The sequence below is a fragment of the Pieris rapae genome, chromosome 20, assembly GCF_905147795.1.
Source record: "Pieris rapae chromosome 20, ilPieRapa1.1, whole genome shotgun sequence".
NCBI lineage: Eukaryota > Metazoa > Arthropoda > Insecta > Lepidoptera > Pieridae > Pieris > Pieris rapae.
Genome location: NC_059528.1, coordinates 5,625,010 through 5,648,329, shown reverse-complemented (window position 1 = coordinate 5,648,329; position 23,320 = coordinate 5,625,010). Strand labels below are relative to the sequence as shown.

At 33.6% G+C, this 23,320-nt stretch overlaps 1 protein-coding gene across 3 annotated transcripts in view; it reads right to left on the bottom strand.

Annotated features, from left to right (window-relative positions):
* The window catches only part of LOC111000978, a 56,526-nt gene that overhangs the window by 2,969 nt on the left and 30,237 nt on the right, over positions 1-23,320 (bottom strand). For 2 of the 3 annotated variants that reach the window (XM_045632654.1, XM_045632655.1), the window contains exons 2-4: positions 17,204-17,260; positions 10,089-10,179; positions 2-675 (exon numbers count right to left, since the gene is read on the bottom strand). In XM_045632654.1, the coding sequence (XP_045488610.1) occupies positions 2-675; positions 10,089-10,146 (732 nt within the window). In that variant the 5' untranslated portion in view covers positions 10,147-10,179; positions 17,204-17,260. Of the gene's footprint in view, position 1; positions 676-10,088; positions 10,180-11,220; positions 11,295-17,203; positions 17,261-23,320 lie in introns of those variants that run through there. The other variant, XM_045632656.1, reaches the window with a different exon arrangement.

Here is a 23,320-nt window from a genome sequence, read left to right as displayed (position 1 = left end):
CTCTTATAGTACTGTCATCTAAGTATCCACTGGAATCAGGATTAGAGCATTTGTCATTCAATGTTTGAGGTTTATTTAAATATCTTCTTCTATACAGAATAAATGCCGTACTGCCAGCTAGTCCAGCTAAGGCTAAAGCAGCGAACGAAATCCCAGCTATCGCTCCTGTATCCATACCTCCTTCTGGGTCTATAACTCTTCTAGAAGACTCTATATTTGCTGGAATTTTCGTCTGCACAAACGCCGTTTCTAGGGACAAAGGCTTTTCAGTCACTATCCGGCTTTCTGACAGACCCTCTATCGGAATATCGTCTTTCATAAAAACAGCCCTCCCTGATTCCGGTCTCGTCAAATTCCGCCTCTTTGTGAAAGTCGTATTCTGCGCTTCTGTGACATTGTCTGTGGTAATTGTTGTGTTAATGCTAGCAACGTTTTCGAGCGTTACATTATCTGTTGCATTGACTGGCGTCCATTGTATTGTCTCTGTGGTCGCAGTGACGTTGACAGGAGTTGAAAACTTCAGCTCCTTTTGTGTTATGTTCTCTGGTTGTAACTGTGGAGTTTTTGTAAAGTACATAGCTCTAGGTTGTCTTTCATATCGCTCAGTTTGAAGGTCAGTTGTGATGTGTAATAGTTCTTCTGACTGTGGCGCAGCTATGGTCCTTCCGGTGCTGGCTGGAAAGATAAGATATGCATAATTAGCGGCCTGTTTTAACTTAAGAATGACTTAACTTTGATAGCAAAACAGGGTAAGGTTATATGACTAACTAACTTTATGCGTCACTTATATAAAAAAAGAAAAATAATAATAATATGGTAGTTATTTTTGTGTTAGATCTATAGAAAGGTAAAAGCGGATGAAACCGCGAGGCAATTACATAGAAAATTTAAATCAACTGAAGCAAATAATATGGAAATTTCATTAGGCGTTTCACACGACGAGTACGTATTGTATTAAAATTCATGAAACGTGCAAAGTTTGCATTGATGTGGGCGTTCAATGTTGATTGTTATGTGTACGTGCAATTAATTTGAGTAGATAATTGTAATTAAAATGGAAGCCGGTGGAATAATCTCCGTATCGATTTCGTTTGCGAAAGGCTGGATATATTCAACTTTATTTCTTTTTGTATTCACAAGTTGTAATCAATTTATATTATTACCAGTATTGCTCAGCGTCAAATATATCTAAGGTGTTTTGCAATTGAAAAAAATAGGTAAAAAACAATAGATTATATTAGTGGCGTATATTTGTATCTGTTTTATGATCATCTGTCAACCTAATAGGCAAGTAGGTGATCAAGTGCCTGACACACGCCGTCGACTTTTTGGTTCTAGGGCAAGCCGGTTTCCTCACGATGTTTTCTTTTACAGTTCGAATATTAAATGCGCACTAAGAAGAAAAGTTAAGGTGCCGGTTGCATCGGTGTGGATCAAACCTACGACCTCAGGGATGAGTCGCATGCTGCAGCTGCTATGCCAACACTGCTTGTAACAAATATAGATAAAATTCAAGTAATTTTTTTTTATATAATAGGTGGGCAAACGAGCCTAAAAAGGCAGTCGTCGCAGCCCATAGACACCCATTTTTAGTGTGTGCGTTGCCGGCATTTAAGCGCTCCTCCCTACGCTCAAATTACTAACAGCGCAATGCAAATGAATAAAAATTAAATTTTAAACGTAAACGAATTCTAAACAAAGCCGTATACATAGTTATAAAATAAGATTTAAATTGGTGTCCATTTATTAAAGTTTAAATACTATTCTAGAAGTTGTGCGAGTCCTTGACCGATTTCTTCAATAGATAAGGTTATTGTAAGGATGTGAACTTGACGATATCCTCCTTATACAATGTTATGTATCCGGCGACATTAGTCACATTTACATATGATCTTACCTGTGATAAAAATTGTTTTTTTAGTTACCATTATACTTTTTGTTGTAAAATGTATCATGTATTCCATCTTTGGCTATATTTTCAGTGTATTTTTTTGTAATGATATATAATTTATGTTAGCTGTAGGTTTACGAAATAAATAAGTTATAAAGGAAGTATGGCTTCCACTACAGTGGTTCATTAAGATTAAAATAACTCTATATAAAAAACTCAGCCCGTCCTCCCACACTCTGTCGATTCAGTCATAGTTAGGCCAACTTCTTGTCTTCGACCACTCACCGCCCATGCGTTCGAGGTGCTCCAACCAACGTATTTGCCTATAATGACCTTTTCGGCCACAGAATTTTACAGAATCCAGACCAGCCAGAAGTTGGTCCCGCTATGGTGGCGCTAGAACATTCTCATTTCGGATGCCAAGACACTTTTTGGGTCACAGAGCCAACAGAGAAATAGAATATTAAAAATGAATTTTAAAAAACCGTTTACTACATTTTTAATGACCCGTCAACTTATAATTAAATTTCATTAAGTTTCTTTGTTATTAAGCGAAAAAATACTTATTAATCACTTGAAGTAAGACAGTACCGACGTCCTAAATCACATTTATGTATTTTTATATTAATAAGTCCCTCCTTACTTCTACGAAACTAATAGTATATGACTTTCGAGTACAAAAGGCTACATCCATATTAAATTCTCGCAAAGCAATTTAATGTTGCGCGTAATTTTGCCGTTAACGGTTAAATAGCTCTATTCATGGCAAATTTATGGTTATCCCTCATTGTTCGTTAATACCTATGTTTTTCAACTATGTATATATTGAATCTAGACAATATGCGCACATTAAATATACATGAAAATTTCAAGATAGATTAAGATTTAAAGCAGCCAACTAAAGCATTTTTATACCAATTCGACTTAAAATCCTTCAAGAAAAGAGCGTACCAATTCTTAAAAGGCCGGCAACGCATTCGCGAGCCCATTCAGTGTCCATGTTATCACTTAACACCTGTCGGTTTGCCCCTGTTCAATATTGTATATGTATCACTTAAAAGTTGGTAATCTTGTATCAGTCTTGCTTTGTAGTATACCTAATTACCGTATTCGGTAATTGTAGTAAACTTAAAATATCTTATACATAATAATACGTCATCATCAACCAAATTAAGTTTTATTGATAGTCAACAATATGGACGATTACAAGTTTTATTATTAAAGAAGACACGTATTTAAATAATTAGATAGTAGATTCTAAATATGAAATTCAAGACATTAAAATATATAGAATTCTATTAATCAAAGTTATAAATAATACAAATAAAGCATATAACTGATGCCATGGTAAGCAGGAAGTCTTTGACTTTATACATAGTAGTAACTATTTCTTTTTTATTTTTAATATTAAGCAGTCATTTGTTAAATGGTTAATTTAAGTTCCATTTTTTATCTAATGTCCTTAATTGACTTATAATACTTATTTGACGTAATCTATTTTGGCTTTATATATTGTCAAAGTGTTTTGTTCAATAATATAGATATGTGTAGCTGTAAAATTACTTATTAATAAATAAATATTATGTACCTTATAAAAACGAGCACTGTTATTGAAGTAGCCAATCCCAAGAATATAAAGTATCAATAACTAACATAAAAACTAGAAGGTTTTGAACACGCGACTGTTCAACAAGAAACACGTAACTGTAGTCTAGTTCAAGACGTAACTCTTAAACTTGTCAGAGTTCTCGATTCCACGTGAGACTAATTCAAGATCAAAGCAAGGTTCTGTGGGATTACAAAATAAGCACAGCTAGAAGGTATATTAGTATTTACTAACCGTACAACCAGGGTTGTTACAACGCAATATATTTCTTGGGATACATTTCTACATCATTTATAGTTGGTCAGCCTTTGGTACCTACTTGATACACATCTTAATTTCCAGTCGGGACAGTGCTGTCTTCACATTATAAGAACAATCTATAGGTGTCGAAGAAGTTGATCACGATGTTGATATTGATGAAAAACTTAATATATTAATTTTTTTTTCACATACATGCTTTGTAAGTTATATAATAGAAGCCTTTGTGACAGTACTCACTTCTAAGAAAACCAGTAAAAACTAATATTGACAATACATTAGTATTATGGAACACGTTTATATTTTCCATTAATAAATGAACCTTCACATCACATTGGTCCCTAAAGACACAGATTAATGCAATGAAAATTTCGATTGATTTTTTTTTCATTAATTTAGTACAGTCTATTAATTACAGTGTCCGGTAGGAGTTACATCATTCCTGCTACGTTTAAGGTTTCGAGGAATTATTATAAATCTAGTGTTCTATAATCTGTAAGAACTCAGTTTATTTTGCACCAAACGGCTACTTGAGACGGCGGAAACGAAGTTATTTGCAGTACCTTAGGAACAGAACGAATTTGTTCCCTCAACTAAGACGTTGTGAGTGCTTCATACTATCGGATCGACATTTTGATATGTATGCAAATTCGCAACAAATTAAAACATCCAAAGTAACAATAAGTATATTACACAGCTATCGCATTGGCTATTAGCAGTTGTACCTATACGTATATATTAATAAAGAAACATTTAAGTCTTTTTCCTAAATTCAACCTTCGTTTTAAGTACGAATTTCAGCAAAAGTTTTTATTCAAAGCGGCTGGCCATTAAGGCAAGGTTAGGATGATTAGTGGTTTAAAATACATATGTACATGCTTAGCATTACTTCTAAGAAATATCTGACACAGACATACACAGCAAGTTAGTATTTCTCCGAATATATTATTATATTGCAGTGTTGGCCTAGTGACATCAGCGTGCGACTCTCACATCTGAGGTCGTAGGTTCGATCCCCGGCTGTACACCAATGGACTTTCTTTCTCAATATTCGCTCTAACGGTAAGGAAAATATCGTGAGACAGGCATAAGACTCAAAAAGTCGACGGCGTGTGTCAGGCACATAAGGCTGCTCACCTACTTGCCTATTAGGTGGACAAATGGCCATGAAACAGATACAGAAATCTTAGGCCTAAAAAGCTTGTATATATTTATTTTATATTTATTACACTATTTTAATATGGTTTACAATTTATATTCTATGAAACCTGACTTTTGCTTTACGAGATATGGAACGGCACTGTTGATATATTTAATATATCTTCCAGTACCATGCTTTAGTGACGGTTTTGAAAGGTGTTTTGAATGATCATCGAGACAAACATTAATCTTTAATGCATGTTAAAAGACGGGAAACACAAGACTAGTGAATGAATCATCACTTTTAACCATAAACACAATTGTGCTTATAAAAAACCTAGTAATACCTACATGAGGCAATTTAAGAATGTGAAGATTCAAGCCTTTGTAAGATTTTGAAATCGTGAAGTTCTGGTAAAGTCATGACATACACGATGACTCAAGCACGAAGATGCCTCATCACGATTTGCGCAGTTTGCGTCATTATCCGACTTGGGGAAATGTTAGTATTTATATAGGTCGAGGAAGTAAATCAGGATAAGTATATGATGTATAAACGGTACTTTTAAAATGTGAACTTCTCAGATTATAAGTTATATTTAGTTATTATATACTAACATAGAATATTATGATTGTTGCTTTTTTGTGTAAATTATGTAATAAACAGATACAATACAATACCTTCATATTATTATAGATAGACTAACTGCCTTTTAATTATATTTAGACATGTGCTTAACAATCAATTCACCCCCCGCGGGACGTGGAAAACTGCCCATACAAAAAACCAATGGCGCCACAACATTTTTGGCTGAGCCTCAAAACTTTGTATCTTTTTCGTAATCATTAGTATTTTTTAATAGGCAAGTAGGTGAGCTGCCTCCTGTGCCTGACACATGTTGATTCTAAATCCAGGTTCTCCTTCAGCGAACGAGCGAGTCTTGCACACATAGATAGAATTGTACACAGCCTGCTCTATATTTAATATCCTGTGTCATTGGAAAGGTGGTGTCTACACCGGCGGCCATCGAGACAACCTCTCGCTAAACCTCACTGTCATTACTAAATAATCCAATTTATGAAATCCAATACACACATTGCCTTAAGTATAAAGCCGCAAAAAATTATTTATTCACACTTCGTTACATTTATATATAAAAAAAATAACATAATACATTAATCTATAAAATTTAGTTTTATCGTTAAAAACCGATCTCTTCCAATCAACCATAGAAATTGATGATTAATACATTATTAGTAGGAATCTTCGAAAATGCGTAATGGTTTCAAGCATAGACAATGTGTGGGTAATATGTATAAAAAGTAAATAATCCTCCCTATAGTGCTTACTTAATACTTTTACTGAACGCCCCCTAACCTAGGCCTCAAAGGCCGGCAACACATTATTCTACATTATGAACCCCGGTGGACCGTTCTTTCTTTCCAACCAATTACGGATTTTATAACGTGTTATCTTAGTCATGTATGTGAAATTCCCCGCGGCCTTCGATGAAATTGTACAAATTATCACATACAAAAGCAAACGTAAAATTAGCATTTATTTGTAACATTATCTAAGTCATTATTGCGGTTCGAAAACATTTGTTTTGATAATTATTAGCCAATAATAGGATGTTACGGATGCTGCAAATTTTAAAACGGTCGACTAAGTGTAGGTATAGTAGATATCTTAAGATAGGCACGTTTCTGTGCATTCTAAATAATCTTAATTATTTATTTAATTATTAGAAATCTTACAGCTTATATACATATTTTAAAACAAAACACTAAGACAGATTAATAAATACAGAAAAATTAATACAGATTACATAGATAACCATATATATGAAATAAATAGCAAGTAAGTATAATTATATACAAAGATACATTTAAAAAAATAAAAAAACTGAAATTTAAGATTTGGAACCAAAAATAAAATACATAACATTTCAAATTACTACCCGCTTCCCGCTGCTTCAAGTATGTACTTCCTCACATTTTTTTAAGCAACTACAATAAAAAGTTTTTTATAAAGGAATAAATCCCTTTATTATCTTTTTTTATGACTTTTATGTAATAAAAAAAAAAATATACAGTATTTGCTCTACATCTCTCTAAAACTTAGCAATAATGCGTATGCGCAACTTTTCTACTAAAAACTGCTAAATTTATATCATACCTTGTAACGATAGCAAACGCTATTTAGAAAACTAGAATACTAAGCTACTTAATTCGGGCCAAATTCACTGAAAAGATAAATAAGGAGAAGTATGCGTGCTGCGAGATTAGAGCTTAATTATACTTCATATGCCGCATTTACATTCAGCCGTGGTAAGCAGGGAAGTGGGCAGGACGAGTGTGTAAACGCGATACTAACGACAAAGTACTTATTAACAGCGGCACGAAACTCTAGCGCTGACCGTTATTGCGCAGAAGTAAAAAATAAGGTAGCTGAGGGGGGCTGGCGGAATGAAGAGCGCCGATTGGCTCTCCAGTCGCATTCCGGCCCCCGCACCAAAGTGAACATGCGCAGCAATCCCCTCCAAGTATTGGCCAGCGCTAGACTTACGTGCCTATAATAATACTACGGCTGAATGTAAATGCGGCATTAGATATTGGTTTAAATTAAATGTCAAGAGCGGCGATATGAGTTGTGGTACATTATGGTCCCCTCACTATGCCGCGGTCAAAATCATGTATTGCGTAATGGATTGCATGCAAATGGATCAAGTTGACGTGGGCGTGATATTTGCAATTGTAATACCGGTTACAATGTACATACAAAATAAAAAATATTAGTATTCACGTTGAGACAAGTCCAGAGACTTTTTACATACTTCGAACAAGATTTAGGGTTAATTTAAGAGTTAATCCCCCAAACCTCACCTATGATAATAATCGAAGACTCGCCTATACGCCCTGACATTTCCACATACATAGACATAATAGATATAGTTAATAATCTTCAAATGAAAGAAAGAGTGCAATCTACGTAGACGCGTCCCACTATTCCTCCTAACCGTTTATGGCATATGTGTGCAAGCTTCAAGCACGGAACAAATTCCAAATTACCGCACGGTGCGGTCCGCACCACACTATCCCAAACCAAAATTGGTGGGGCGCGTCTTCGCGAATTACATATAATCAATTCTAAACGAGTTGACCATGACGTACAGATCCGAGCTGTAACGTAAGTTGAGCTCTGTCCACTGGGAACAAAGAACGTCCATGGTGAGAGAAAATGGAGATACTTTTTCCCCTCTAGGGTTGCCTGGAAGAATCGCTTGTTAGCGAAATGGCCGCCCGTTGCATCCCTTATTATTTTTATGTATTATATATTTTTCTTTAATACAACGAAGTGTAAATAAATAAAATATTTTCTACCGCTGCTAATTAATACCCGTCAGTTTTTCGATATAATGTTAAGAAACGAAACAAAGTAAGTGTAAGAACTATTTTATATGCATTAGTCGCCCTCCTAAGCAAGACAAGATTCACAATTGTTCCATGTGCCTCATATGTACCATCACGAATTATCTGCGCAATTCACCAATGTATCGGGTTTTAGCTAACTACAATACAATTTATGTAGATGTAGAATTTTTTCACCTTACTATAGAAGGTGTGAGGATATATTATTTAAGGGTGCGGAATTATTTTATTTAGTTAGCAGTATAAACATTTTCTTTTTTCTTTAAAATATTAAGTTGTCCTTTGTTTCACGTTAAATTTCAGTTTTCTTTTTTTTCTGTTTTATATATTTTCTTTATCAATGCAATCTGTTATGGTTTACTATGGTTAAGTCACAGTAGGTGTAATATTACTTGTAAATATATAATAATTATATTGCATTAATACATACCATGTTAGTTTTCAAATGTTATACAATAATTTAGATTATATGATTATGTAAAATGGTATTTGTAGATCAAATCATTTAAGTAAAGATGATGATAGGTACTTTATAAGGAACTTCGCACTAGAATCACAAGTCGCGAGAAGCGAGTTAACAAGAGCCCGCTAACGACATTGTTAGCGACACTGTCATTCATCGCTCGACCTCATCTGAAGACGGGAATACTTCTTTAGGCGTGCACACGCGACATGATATGTACGTTAGATCCGTTTGTCCAATGACAATTAAACGTATGGTTTTTCAAATCGTAAGCGTAGCGAATATGCTCGTTAGTTTCCAATCTTTTTACAATGATCAAAAAAAAACATCCTCCAGCCTCCTCTCCAATTTGACTTAGGGCCTGAAGGACAAAATTCTTTTATAGAACAGTGGGCAAACGGGCAGGAGGTTCATCTGATGTTAAGTGATACCGCCGCCCATGGGCACTCTCAATGCCAGAGGGCTCGCGATTACGTTACCTTTTAAGAATTGGTAAACTCTTTTCTAATCTGATTTAGTAAATATTTATGTTCAATAATACATACGTATATATCTATTCTCTATATATATTTGTTATAATATGTAATCCCATCACGATGACGATTTCTTAGGCGGCCTTGATGTCGCGTTACTAAGGTTATATCTAACTGTTGCAATTGAACAGGTTTTATTATGTAATCTTGTTTGTATGTGTATAAATAAATCCTCAAGAGAATTTAAGGGCATTTTCAATAATCATAGACCATGTTCGTACAAGAAGTAAATTATGATGTATTAGTTTAAGATAGGTTTTACATTTTGTGTGCTTTGCCAGTGTGAACTCACCCTCTGACGCCAATACTAGATCTCTTGTGTAGCTGAGCGAGTAGATGTAGTACTTATATACACCAAGATTTTATAGATGTTAAGTAAACTAGCATCATGCTAGAAAGCAATGGAATGAAACGTACTAATAAGGGTAAGAAAGTAAAAAGAAAAAAATAAGACAAGAATCAAAACTCACAGACGGGTTACATTATGCCTTTAGGGCATTGGGAGGTGTCATGAAATTGCAAATGACGAAGGGAACGAAGAAGAAAAACCTAATAAGCAGTTTTTTTTTTCAGGATAGCAAAGATTTTCCATGACTCATGTGGTAACATAGCAAAATGTTCCATACGTTGGTATGTAGCCGAGTAAAAAAATCATTTAAAGGGAAAAACAAAGTTGCACTGAAGTTTCTGGCTTATGTCTTAGTAGTAGTCTTATGGATATTGTCTGGCTTGTGGAAAATTTTGTGCAATACTTAAGTATCTCACCTATAATAACGAGCAGCGTTGTCACCCAGAACCAGTGCATCCACCAGTGCAGTGTCATGATGAAGGCGTGACGGTGGCCGGTTTGATTCTCCTGAAAATCAAGAACGAGATCATATAATTAACTCAATACAATGAAATTATCAAAAATTTTGCTTATTTATTCAATTCGGAATAACATGTTATGGAAAATATATATGTATCTAGGTTATAATGTACTATGTCTTTATACAATACATTACATACACAGGCTGTATATATTAGTTTATAACTTTAAATTTTACGACAAATTGTACGTTCATTTGTTTATTTTAGTTATTATTAGAGATAGATAAGGCGTACTCAGTCTGGAGAATAAACTTCTCATTTATAAAACTGTCATAAAACCAATATGGTCCCATGGGATTTAGTTCTGGGGTGAGCAAGCCGCTCTAATATCGAAACAGCAGCAATAAAACAAAACACTGCAACATATGAGTGGTGCGCCGCGTTATCACGATGCTGAAGTAAATAACATTTGGGAATTGCAATTATCGAGCATGACATTAAGAGATCAACTTGTTTACAAGATTCTACTTCAGCAAATTCGGGCCTCTTGGAAACGGCGGACTGCGTGTTTCGGCTGAGAACACTCACCGTATTTTGATAGTTTACGAGTTACGGACGGAAAACAAATATAACATCATATCAAAGTCATATCATAAAATCTGTTAAAAGCCAAGAGGCTGATTACAGATGATAGCCCAAAGTAGAATTACAATATTGTTTCAAAACTACTATGTTCCTACCAACCAGACTTGTAATCGAGCTTTGTTTCACGTTTCTCACATCACCACCACTATTCAAACTCAGTTTTGTATCTTGCAGCCCGGATATACAATTGGATAGACAAGTGACTACAACCCGGATAGACAAGTTACTACAACACAGACGACAATACTTTGACTAGTTTAAGCTTAGCTAGTCTCAAGTTTTAAGATTATCCAGAGTGCTAAATCACCTGCATCATGAGCACACCCCACCTTCACTCTCACACTATCACACAACATAGTTAAATGCATTTAATATATTTTGTTCTTTCGTAAATGTTTGAACCTTTTTGTATATATAATAAATACATACTAAATATTCCAACCTTTGCTACATTAATTTATCCAAGTAAATAAACTCACACCTAGAATTAGACCTTAAATTAAATGGGTGTTATTCAAAAGAAACCGCGCAATAGACTGGACTTTCAGCAAACAATATAAATAATTATCATCATTAATTCTCAGCCATGAGCATCACGATCCAATGTTAATTTGCTAATTACATTATAATGGTCACATGAATGTGGAAGAAACAATGGATTAGCAGAGGTTATTCGAGATAAGGAATTCGCTGGGAAACAGGTAGTATCGAAGGATTTTAGACCTACCATTTAAGAAGCAATTGAACAATATTTGAAAGGCAATTATCAAAAATGACGGTTGTAAAAATTTGAATTTAATTTCTCTTAAACCACCTCCAATCATAGATAGATAATTATACTGACAGGTTTTTTCCATGAAACAGATTATTAATCAGTGCTTAATAAACCGAAACAATTAAACGCTTTTCTGAGCAAGATGGCGTTGCATCCGTCCCTCTCATATATATGTATATATTAATCTCAATAATAATTATTAATCATACTGTCAAATAGCTACTTAAGATAAGATATAAGATAATTTAGTAACCCGTAAAAAAATACGTTTAATTTGGAACATAGGATCATAATGGTATCACTTATTCCACGTATATTTTGAAGACATTACAGCATTTCATTAATAATTGTTAAGGTTCTCTTCTTTGCTTGGTTACGAAAGTGGGTATAAAAATGTTAAAGGAAAACTATTTATTTAGTATTTTATTGCGAGGACACAACGTTCGCACCGCGACTACCCGTACTACCCGTAATATAAAGACACTGGATTCCTAACAATAATTTTCCTATACTTAAGATTACTGTGTCTATAAACAAACCAAACCAATCAGTTATCCGTGTTACGCTCGTTTGCCGGACCAAATTGTTCGTGCAGTGTGCAAGTGCAAACTGCGGAAAATTGCTCAGAAATGAAAATATCTTGAAGGTCGTAAATATAGTCACGTTATTTATGGTTTTCTGCGTAATAATAAGCAGAAAACTGTCTAAAGAAATATATTTTACTTTGGACTGAAAAAGGACAAAGGATCTCGCATCATTAGTGTGATTTTTCCTTATTAGGTTTGCCTGGAAGACATCGCTTGTTAGCGATAAGGCGTTTTATCCCTTATTATTATTGTTACTTGTTTTTATTTGTAATGTAACAAAGTCTAAATAAATGGAAATAAATATTGAGAGATTTATTCATTGTAAAAAAATATAATATAGCATGAAGTTATTGAAGGACCTCATTTAATTAGTTCAAGACATAACCTAATATCAAATATGTCACAAAGAACAAAAACATTATTTCTGTAGGAAAATCATAAATATCTATTTGAGTTCAATAGTAATATTAATAATAAAAGACAATGATGGAATGTACTGCTTTAACCTAGCGATCTCTTCCAGACAACTCTTATTCAAGAAAACAGTAAAAAAACAATGATAAATAATGATAGTACAAATAAATCAATAAATTAATAAATACACACAATAAAATATACATAAAACCAGAAAAATGCTACCACCAAAAACGGTAATTCTTAAAATTTGTTTTTTTTGGTTGTTTGTTAACATTATACGCATATGTGGTGCTGCTTCTGAGACCTATTATATATGACCTAATGTGTTGTTATGACCTAACAACACATTACACTCACACTCATGCACTCAAAAACTGTTAAGGAATTTAATATAAAGTTTGTTATGGAGCTGGGAATCCTGACACAGGTATTTTTTACCTAAAACTTTTACTTAAATTATAATTAATTGTTTCTAATGAATAAAGGAATATTTATTTATTTAATTATAAAGCAATTAAAAAACAACGCAAACACACTTCTATAATTATAACTAGCATTGTTTATGTAGCTTCTCCTACATAAACAAAAAGCTTGGCAATTAAAAAGAGTTGCAGAAAATTTATTGCCAGTTCTTGTGTTCCGTTCTAAGCCCTTAAGAGAACTGGCAGTAAATGTAAAATTAGAATCATTTACCATTTAATATTTTTTTATTTTTGATTATATTCGTTCATAGGTGTACATTGTGTTACCTAAATGAATAAATGATTTCGATATGATTTGAAAATCTTGTATTTGTGCCGTGTCTGTCATGTTTCCTTCTTGATAAATATCAAACAAACATTTATATTAACTAAAAGCAGAACGCTTTGACTAAAGCTATGAGGATATTACACGCTTAATATCTTCGTATTTGGACGTAAACAGCGGAAAATTGCCGTCGCACAATGACTTTACGTCTCTCCCGTGATATGAACACGATAAAAACTGATTACAACTAATGTAAAATAAGTTTCTTAAATCTTCTTAATAATACGGATTATTATAGGCTTTGTGATATTGATATGAATTGGTTTTGATAACACAGAGATGTGTTTGAACCCATTTAAAGTTTTATTTCGTCGGAATGATTTAAAAATGGTTCTAAATTTTAATTGATATCATTACAACCGCGCATTACTTGAGCTAGCTGATTATTTAAAAATAAAAATAAACGATTATTTAACAAATTATAAGTCCGGCAACGCACTCGAGCCGTCTGGGATTGAGAGAGACTGTATATCACTTCAGTAATGGGGAGAAATATACTATTTGAAAATATTAAAATGAAGTAGGAAAATGTTATTTTAAAAATGTGTTTATGTATATGTTCCTGATATGATTATTAATTATCAAGTCATGTAACGACCCCAGTTATAAACCTATCTCTCCCTATTAACACATACTAACGTCAAAAATCAAGTTAAGTATTTGTAGACGTGTCTAAGGTTTCGTATGAAGACTTCCATAAGCGGTATCACTTATCACAGATGAGCCTGCCGATTGCCCCCTGTTATATAAAAAAATGTCCTACATCAGTTCTTATATATATATCAGTGCAATATTAGCAGAATTACATTAAGATTTCTAAACTGCTCGGCGTCTTTGAGAAGTCACAGAATACCGATGCATATCAATTACGTATCACTTCGTTCATTTTCCATAAATAAACAATTAAAATAAATTTATTATGTGATAAATGAAAGTAATCTGATATACTTATACCATAATAACGTAATTATGCAAAGTAAAAAGTATCAATCAGTGAAAGTGATGTGGAAATCGCAAAACTTTCGCTGTTATGTTTTAGAAAACGGTAAGACACGGCTGGACATGAAATCATCACAATCCACGACTTGGGTAACGGACCAAAACTGCAACTATAGTCTAAGAGATAACCCTCGCACAAGGTCAATGTAAATAGTATTTCGGCCGCAAAATTAATAGACTATAGCTAGGTTAGATTGTCAGATTTGGTAAGTTCGTTATGAGCCATAGGCAAAAAGCTAATTGTACAGTTTAGAAGATTACTTTAGCTCTGTCTTTATTTTTCCCCGATGGTGGAAAAGTCATCCGTTGGGGCAAGCATTCCGTGTAGGCGTCGGGTTGTCTCTCTCGGTAAAATATGGCGAGTGGGGCAAAGGCTGACCATGCGTTATACTCGTGAGCGGGTGCTACTTGCGGTAACTGTCGTACTTGAATTCGTATATGCGGTAATAAATAAATGTTCCCTCCTATGCCTTCTGCTCATACAGGATCTTTGACAATCTAAGACAATTCTTTGTTTTTAATTGTTTTATTATTATTAATCACTTAAGATGCCATGTGGAACATGGTGTAATGGTTGCAGCTCCTTACAAATTTTGTATAAAACAAAAAAAAGTGGCGGAGAGTTTATTGCCAGTTCCTTTCTGCCGTTCCACGCCTTTGAGAACTAAAACTAAAATAAATGTAAAATTAGAAGCATTTAATTTATATATTTATTTTTTTGACGTTCATAAGTGTACATAGTATTATGTTTAGCTCTTAAACTATGAACTGGCGTTACGGTTTGATTGTTGCAATCAGCGAAACTATTGTTTCCGTATGTGGATCGAACCCAATGAATTTTTAAGTAATATTGTTAACGTTTTACATACGGCTTCCTTTGAACTGTTGAAATAATTTGAACAATATATTATTAAGCTATGTTAAATATGTATGTATAAGTTCTAATATACACATAATTCTTTAGGACGCGCTCATTATTCGACATACCGTATTATTAATTCATTAATGTTTCAGTTAGCACACACTGGAACGACTAGCAAAAAAAAAATATCGGAACAGACAAAAAAAATCTTCTCCATTTCCCATTATTTACTGAGCTTCCATTTTGTATTCTCTTTATGCGTCATCATGTAAGAAGCCTTTGAAGGGTTAGTCAAAGGTAATCTTCATGTATCATACAGAGCTTTCGACAAAGGAAAAGCAGTTTCTAGACTTAATACGGGATAAAGGGGATCTTGAGACTCTATGAATAGGCCTCTTCCATATGTCATATATAGCATTTTATAGTACCCAAAGTACTTTCAATTCCTCAAGGGCAAAAATAATGTTTTGACGCCTACAATAAGTACGATGACGTCATACGCTGAAATCCGCTGACATAGTTATTAAGGATTACTCTGTGGTTATAGATCACTCAGTAAAGTAATGAAATTTCATATATCATATTCTGTGCTATGGCCACAGAACTAGTCGACCGAAGGCATTGCTTTTACATCGCGACAGCTCAAGCAGAGAAGGAGACGCTCTTGGTAGAGTCATGGGAAAAGACCATCCCGACTGTGCCACGCTCGCCGAACTAAACAGAGCTAAGTCAAGGCCCTTCAAACCAACGGCGAGATTCCATTTTAAAAAAAGAAGAAAAAAAAATACGTTTATGTTAGATGCAACATCGTTCCTCTATTGTTTCATTTTATCTTTGTCCTTAGATAACCAGATAAAGCATATTAAATACTCTTCAGATTAATAATGTTTAATTAGCTATTGAATAACTAATATTATATAAATGTCTCATCTAAGTATACTAATATTATAAGAAGGAAAGATTTGCATGAAGTATATTTGAAAAAAGTACAGGACCCATTTTAAAAATTCTACATTCTCCAATCGAATGCTACATTATCACTGATTAAAGAACATACCAATAAACATATCAAATTGTTTAAAATATAAATATCCACCCGTGACAATCTAATATTTAAGTAATATAATTTAAAATGATTTTCTCTGCGTAATACTTAAAGCAGTTAGGTATTGGTATTTCAAGAAAAGAGAGTCCATATACTTAAAAGACCGGCAACGCACTTGCGAGTTGCGAGCCCTCTGTCATCAATACCCGCGGCGGCTTAATTAACATCAGTTTCCTGGAAGATCGCCCACTGTTTTTCACACAAAATCTAATGTATTGAACCATAATACCAACAATTAAAAAACATATACACCAAATATTTTATATTAAAAATATTAATCAAAAGAGGTGTTCGCAAATGTTTTTAACATTTTTAAAAAACAGCAAATTCCTTTCACATCAGGTTAAGTTGGCGTAAAAAATGTTTTGCCTGAATGCTGCTCGCAGCTTGGGTTCACTGACACCAAGTTGAAAATAGGCTCATATAAAAGCTATTGAGCTCTTTGTAAGCGAAATTATCACTAGCTTGGTTGCACTAGAATCATATTATGTCTTTAAATGAACATCACCAAATCATTATTAAGACGCTGAATACTAAATTTCATCTAGTATTTATGATTTTGTTCAAATATTAAGAATAAATTTCACAACTACATTTATCTACGCTTTCAGTGAAAGACTATGTTATTGGAAACTACATACTATCTTTTTAAAATTAATTTATATTATGGATATGAGTCCTTTCGCGGAAATCGTCAATTTTATCCCTAACGTATTAAAACTCAACTTTTTTTTGATGCATGCTCGTGTCAAAAATTTATTATTATGTTTATAATTATTTTTATAAGGTTTATTAGTATGTTTTGGGATTAAATATTATAATTAGTACTATTTAATATCTGGTTAGTTTATGATTATACAAAAGTGTACGTACCTGGAGAAACCGCAACTCCGAAGCTTACTGAGGCACAAAATCCACAGATTTTTGTATCTGAAAAGTAAAAATAAAATGAATGCCACACTAATGTGAAACTCTAATAACTATTTAGTTTATTCAACCTTTACTAAAACAAGCGTCGATAACCTATAGCTAATACCCAAACCACTAAAACAAGCTACAATAAATAATTCCCTAATTGGAACTCCCAAGCGAAACTCATTCTCACTCACGTTAAACGTAAATTAATCAATAAATCTTTTTATAAATTCGACGAATACTTAAATGATTCTAATCTTGGGATTGATTTGCTCCAGTTCAAACAATTAGTATGAATCTAAATTTGGCGATTAAAGAGTGGCGTAGAGTTTCTTGCCTTTTCTTCTTGCCCGCTCTATGCCATTGACTTTAAATTTAGAATTAACTAGTGACCCGCCCCAGCTTCGTACGGGTGCAATGCTGATGAAAAGCAGGTTTTTATTATGTATTGTTATTTCCGTCGCTGGAAAGCTCCTATAATATACGCGACATATACCATATAGACATATACCATCACGGACTTTTCTGTAGACCTTTTCAATGTGTACAATACTTAGTAGGTACATTATTTTGATAAAACTCGTAGGGTTCAGCCTGCGTTTGCAATGTAAGCGGAAAAAATGTAATTATTTACGACATCACATTAGAAACCTCAAAAATAACAGTACTTCTCCACTATTTCATGGATGTTATTATACATATAAACCTTCCTCTTGAATCAATATATCTTTTAAAAAAACCGCAACAAAATCCGTTGCGTAGTTTCAAAGATTTAAGCCCAATAAAAAATAATACAAAGGGACATAGGGACAGAGAAAGCGACTTTGTTTAATACCATGTAGTGATTTAACATCTTTTCTGTTGACGTTCATAAGTTTACTTGTTTACCTATAGGAATAAAGTTATTTTGACTTGAATTTAATGTTCAGCCATGCGAGGTAGAGACAAATGAATATAGAGTGAATTTTCATTATCAAACCTTGTATTTTGCAACTAAGATCGCTTGGGTAAGACTGTCTGTCTGCTCTCTCTGTCGAAGGTCGTCCCGGTTAACTAATGAAGGGTGCCGAAAGATAGACAACCATGACCATGATGTTCAAATGTATTTTTTTGACTTAAATTGATTAAGAAAAAATACAAAGTAGCTAACTTCAGGCAAGATAAAATGTTGCTAACTTCAGACGTAACACGGTTTTTGACGTCCCGTGATTCTAATGCGATTTATTCATATTTCAATTATTGATGTAAAGAGACTGTAAGCCCGAAAAAAAATATTATATCAAAACTGAAAATTGTTTTATTGCTTTACCTTTTTTTCCTCAAAAATAATGTAATACCCACATTGTTAGCAGGTTTTGGTGTTTTAACGGAAAAGGCGATTAAAGAGCCTGTCAAAAGTACGTTCAGGTCAATCTCACACTTGAGTCATCGGGCGCAGACAGCGAACTGAGTCATCATAACCATATCAGGAAAATCCGTGAGATCACGTCAACAAGTGCTTCCATTGAGAAAGTAGTCCAGCAAAGATACCGTAAAATCAGTAGCTTTATCATGACTTTATCAACACATGAAGTATTAAACGCAATTCTGACTTTTGAAATTCTTGTATTGGGGCCTATTCATATATGTATATTAAAATTATCATTAATTTCTTTTGATTGATTTGAGGTAAATGTTAAATTATAAGCATTCAATGTATATTTCTTTTTTGACGTTAATAGTGTACATTATGTTATTTATTTATTTTATTTATTTATTTACACTTCGTTGCTAAAGAAATACAAATAACACAGTATATATAAATTACAAGGGATGCAACGGGCGGCCTTATCGCTAACAAGCGATCTCTTCCAGGCAACCCTAGTAAGAATAGAAAAAAAAAATGATGGTGTTACCTACATGAATAAATGATTTTTGACTTTGAATGTAAGAAGGCTCGCGAGTGTGTGTCGGACTGTTAATAATTACTACACTCTTCTTGAACTTGATTAGTATTTTTTATTGATTGCTTTTTTAGTGAAAATACCACCCCTTGCATGCCTGATAACTTATGGTACTTTTAAGTGAAGTGTTTTCATAATTTACTTTAAAATATATGAATAATCTTACAGCGGTGTTGGTTCTGTGCAAAATTGTCCAACCGTTACAAGATATTATACCTTTTGGTTGTATTTTAGTTTTTTCCTAACAAAAACAACTTCTGCGCCTCTATGTGCTATCATAAAGATATACTGAGTCCATTCACTGTAAATGCAGTAGATTAGTGTAGCACAGAGTCAACATAATATATCGTTATAGTATAATATACATATATGATATGTCAAGTTCAAGTAGATTTATCAAGTAAAGGCCGATCATAATTGAATTACATACTTATCGAGTATTTAATTTAACCACATATTACCTTATATACACGTAGGTGTATTGAAATCATATTCGCCTGATATATACGCATAAGGACCTTATTAAAACATGAAATCTCGTCCCACACAAAAACCGAAATCAAACAGATATTTTGAAACGTTGATTTTCAGTAAATTTTAGATTTAATAAGGGCAGGGTTTAACGTAAAAAGCAGGTTTTAATTACGGAATATCAATCAGTCTCTATGGGGTAGCATAGCAAAATGTTTCATATGTTGGCATAGAGCATACTGCTACTAAAAAGAAAAGTAAAAAAAATATTAAAGTGAAACGAATTTCAATAGGATTAATTAATTTATACAACTACAACTAGTATTTAGAATAATTCATTACAATCTCCCATCCGGCGTAAAATGATAAAGATTTTTCGAAAACGATAGTAGAAGACAAAAATATGACTGACACAAAAAAGATGCCAATTATCAAATATACTAAAATACAACTCCGTCAGCGTCAAGGCAGTTACCAACTTCTTAAAGGCACTTAGCAATTTGCAATCTCAGCAAAGTTTTTATTCGAGTTCTAAACTTCTAAAACGCCTTTATTGCCGCTTTTCTCAACAATGCTTTAGAACGAATTTCAGACTTTGAAATGTTTGAGTGGTATCTCGTTATAAAATTGCTTAATACCTCGATTTCGCATATACTTTTAAACTTCTATTTTATTAGGATTTAATAGGATCTGAGTGGCTGTGTGACACATTATTATGTAAATCCTCTACTGCTTTATTTACAAATAATTTAAAACAACTGTTAATGTCCTAACTCTTACATGTATATTTGTCGTTGTCATGTTTTGTTTTGTTCTGCTTTGCCTTCATCATATCTTTATTAGTGAAACCTATTGTGGATACATCCAATGTGTTTATTTTTAACTTTGTTTTTATTGTAAAAATGTATCTGTTTTGCTTCCAAATAAATAAATAACAAATGGTGTTCTTGAATTCATTTGTTTTTCTTGAGATGCCATTTTATTGCTGATGATTAGCGGCGATTCCTCCGACATTTCCTCGGCGGATGTGATGTCAGCCCGTAACCACCTCTACCTTCTACCAGCCCGCCTCTTGCCTTGAATTTTGCCTATCATTAGCTGCAATAATTTGTATCGCCAATGACGTAATGTTTGTCCGGATATGCCTCTATTTTATGCCTCGTATTTTACGTCTGCATAAACTGTCGTCTCGTTTCCGTTGAAGAATTCGTCCCTCGTTTGCTCCAGCTGAAGCAAAGCATGCGACCGTAGCACCACATCACTCAATCAGTCTACATTTTTGTAATTCCTATGCACTAAATACTACAAAATAAACACTAGACAAGCGATAATATACAAACTATCAGACTTCTTCCAACATTATATTTCCATTTGTGTTTTATAAGTAAATAGCCGATTATTATATTTCTTTTAAAGACCTTGGAATTTGAAAGGAAATGTCAATATATGCTCAATGACACGTCCATCGATTATTGCCGCTATAACGTAGTAAAAATTCTATATATATTTATCATGATTATAAGGTGTTACACTGGACCTCCTTTACATCAATGACGAATCGGATTCTGACATATCATAGTAGTTAGAACTAATAAAAGTGGATCTATTACCATACAAAAAAAGTTGTCAAGAAAATTCCATGACAATCGGTATTCAATACGTTGAAAGCTAATAATATTACTGTCTGCATTTGGACACATCCGTTATACTCGAGATGCTGCTGAGTCGACAGTAAATTTCAATAGCAGAGCAGTTGTTATTTGATACCGATACCTTAGAGAACATTATTGTGTGACATTGTACGTAATACAATATGTTTCGTAGGCTCTATTCCGTCTCGCTCGACAGCGTTACAACAATGGCCACACACCTATATTCAAGCGATTTCCACCTCTATTACAATAAAGGTTGTTGATCACACCGGTTGAGATCAGTCATCAGGGTGCGGTGTGCATGACAGTTTAAGGTCGTGTATTGTTTAGTTTAATTGCGATATATGAAAATTGGGAGCAGTTTTGTAACTACAAGTAGTTTAACTAATATGTATACAATATATTCTATTTATTTATTAAATAAAAAGGAGGGCAATTATCGCTTTCGACCGATCTCTTCTATTATATATATTATAGACATGAATTCTGAAAATAATGTATATTTTAGTACAGGTCCTTTAGTACGGATAGCTCGAAGGCCAAAATGTACGGTTCTTAGACTTTTGTTTTACTCTATATTAACCGTTCCTAGTGTACGCCGTGTACGTACGTACGTGTACGTGTAATAAGCCTGAGTGAGCAATGTACAACATTGCTCACTCAGGCTTATTAATCAATTTCAAGCCAAACGCGTCGGGTAGAGCATGTTCTACCCTCAGAGAATAAAAAGAAAATTGTACTTAGAAATTGTGTGTATAAACATTGTATGGTACATCCTTTAACACTATCGTACATTGACAGTATTATATGACAGATAACTACACCAACTTTTTGGAATACCAATAATTTAAGAAATACGTGACAGTACTAGTTAAAGGCGACCCACTAAAATAATAACTGTCCGTTTTGGGCGTCCCTATTCTATCAAAAATATTTTTTTTAATTACAATTCTGGGGTTAACTATTACTTTTCCCGTATAGCTATTGTGTGTATTGAAATAAAACCACCAATGCACAAATGCACCAAACCACAAGTGCTAATGCACCAAAAAGTAATCCTCAGGAAAAAAAACGATGACCACTCACAAGCAATTTGTAATAAAATCCACAAAAGGAAGGCCGATGACAAAAATTATAATATTCAAATAGTTTGCTTGTGTAATATGGACACAGTTGACTTCTATTTAGCAATATTATATCACGTGTTAACATATTGTGCGTCTACGTGGCGTTTTTTTTGTTTCAAACTTAGCGGATTGGGCGAAGGTTTGCTTTGAAGGATCATATTGTATAGTATGGGTAGGTGTAGATAGTTTATAACTAGTCTTTAAATCTTTTTGGAAAACTACATAACTAGTACGTGACGGAAGTGTATTTTTAAACACGAATATTTGTCTAAAATAACTAATTATGCGTCATTTGTATAACAATAGGAAAACTTAATATACCAGTGGGGCACCTTTTGGTTCCGGGACTCAGATTTATGTATCTACTTTAGGATCACTTCCTTTATTTTATTAAAGCAACCAGCTGTGCCTGACACACGTCGTCAAGATTTCGGGTCTAAGCATTGCCGGTTTCCTCATAATGTTTGTCGTACGAGCGACTTTAAATTGCGCACATACATAAAGTCCATTGGGTGCTCCGGGGATCGAACCGATGATAGCCGCACACGAAAGAAACTAGGCCAACAGTAAAATATAATAATTCATATCTATCCATCATATTTATCCATAGCGCTAATCACCAATCACCCTCACATTACACACCCGAATTAGGTATTATTTAGTAAAAGTATTTCATAATTTTCATTGATATAATCCCTTCGTAAACGTTTGAACATTTTTTGTATATATTGTTTTCATCTTTGGCTGTCTCTTGTGTAGTTGTTTTTGTTATAAATATGTTAGCTGTAGGAATTACGAAATAAACAAACATTATAAAAATCTCTTGCGTTTGAAATTTTTGCTTAACTAAAAATTAAGTCCAGGCAACTATGAATGGGAGCA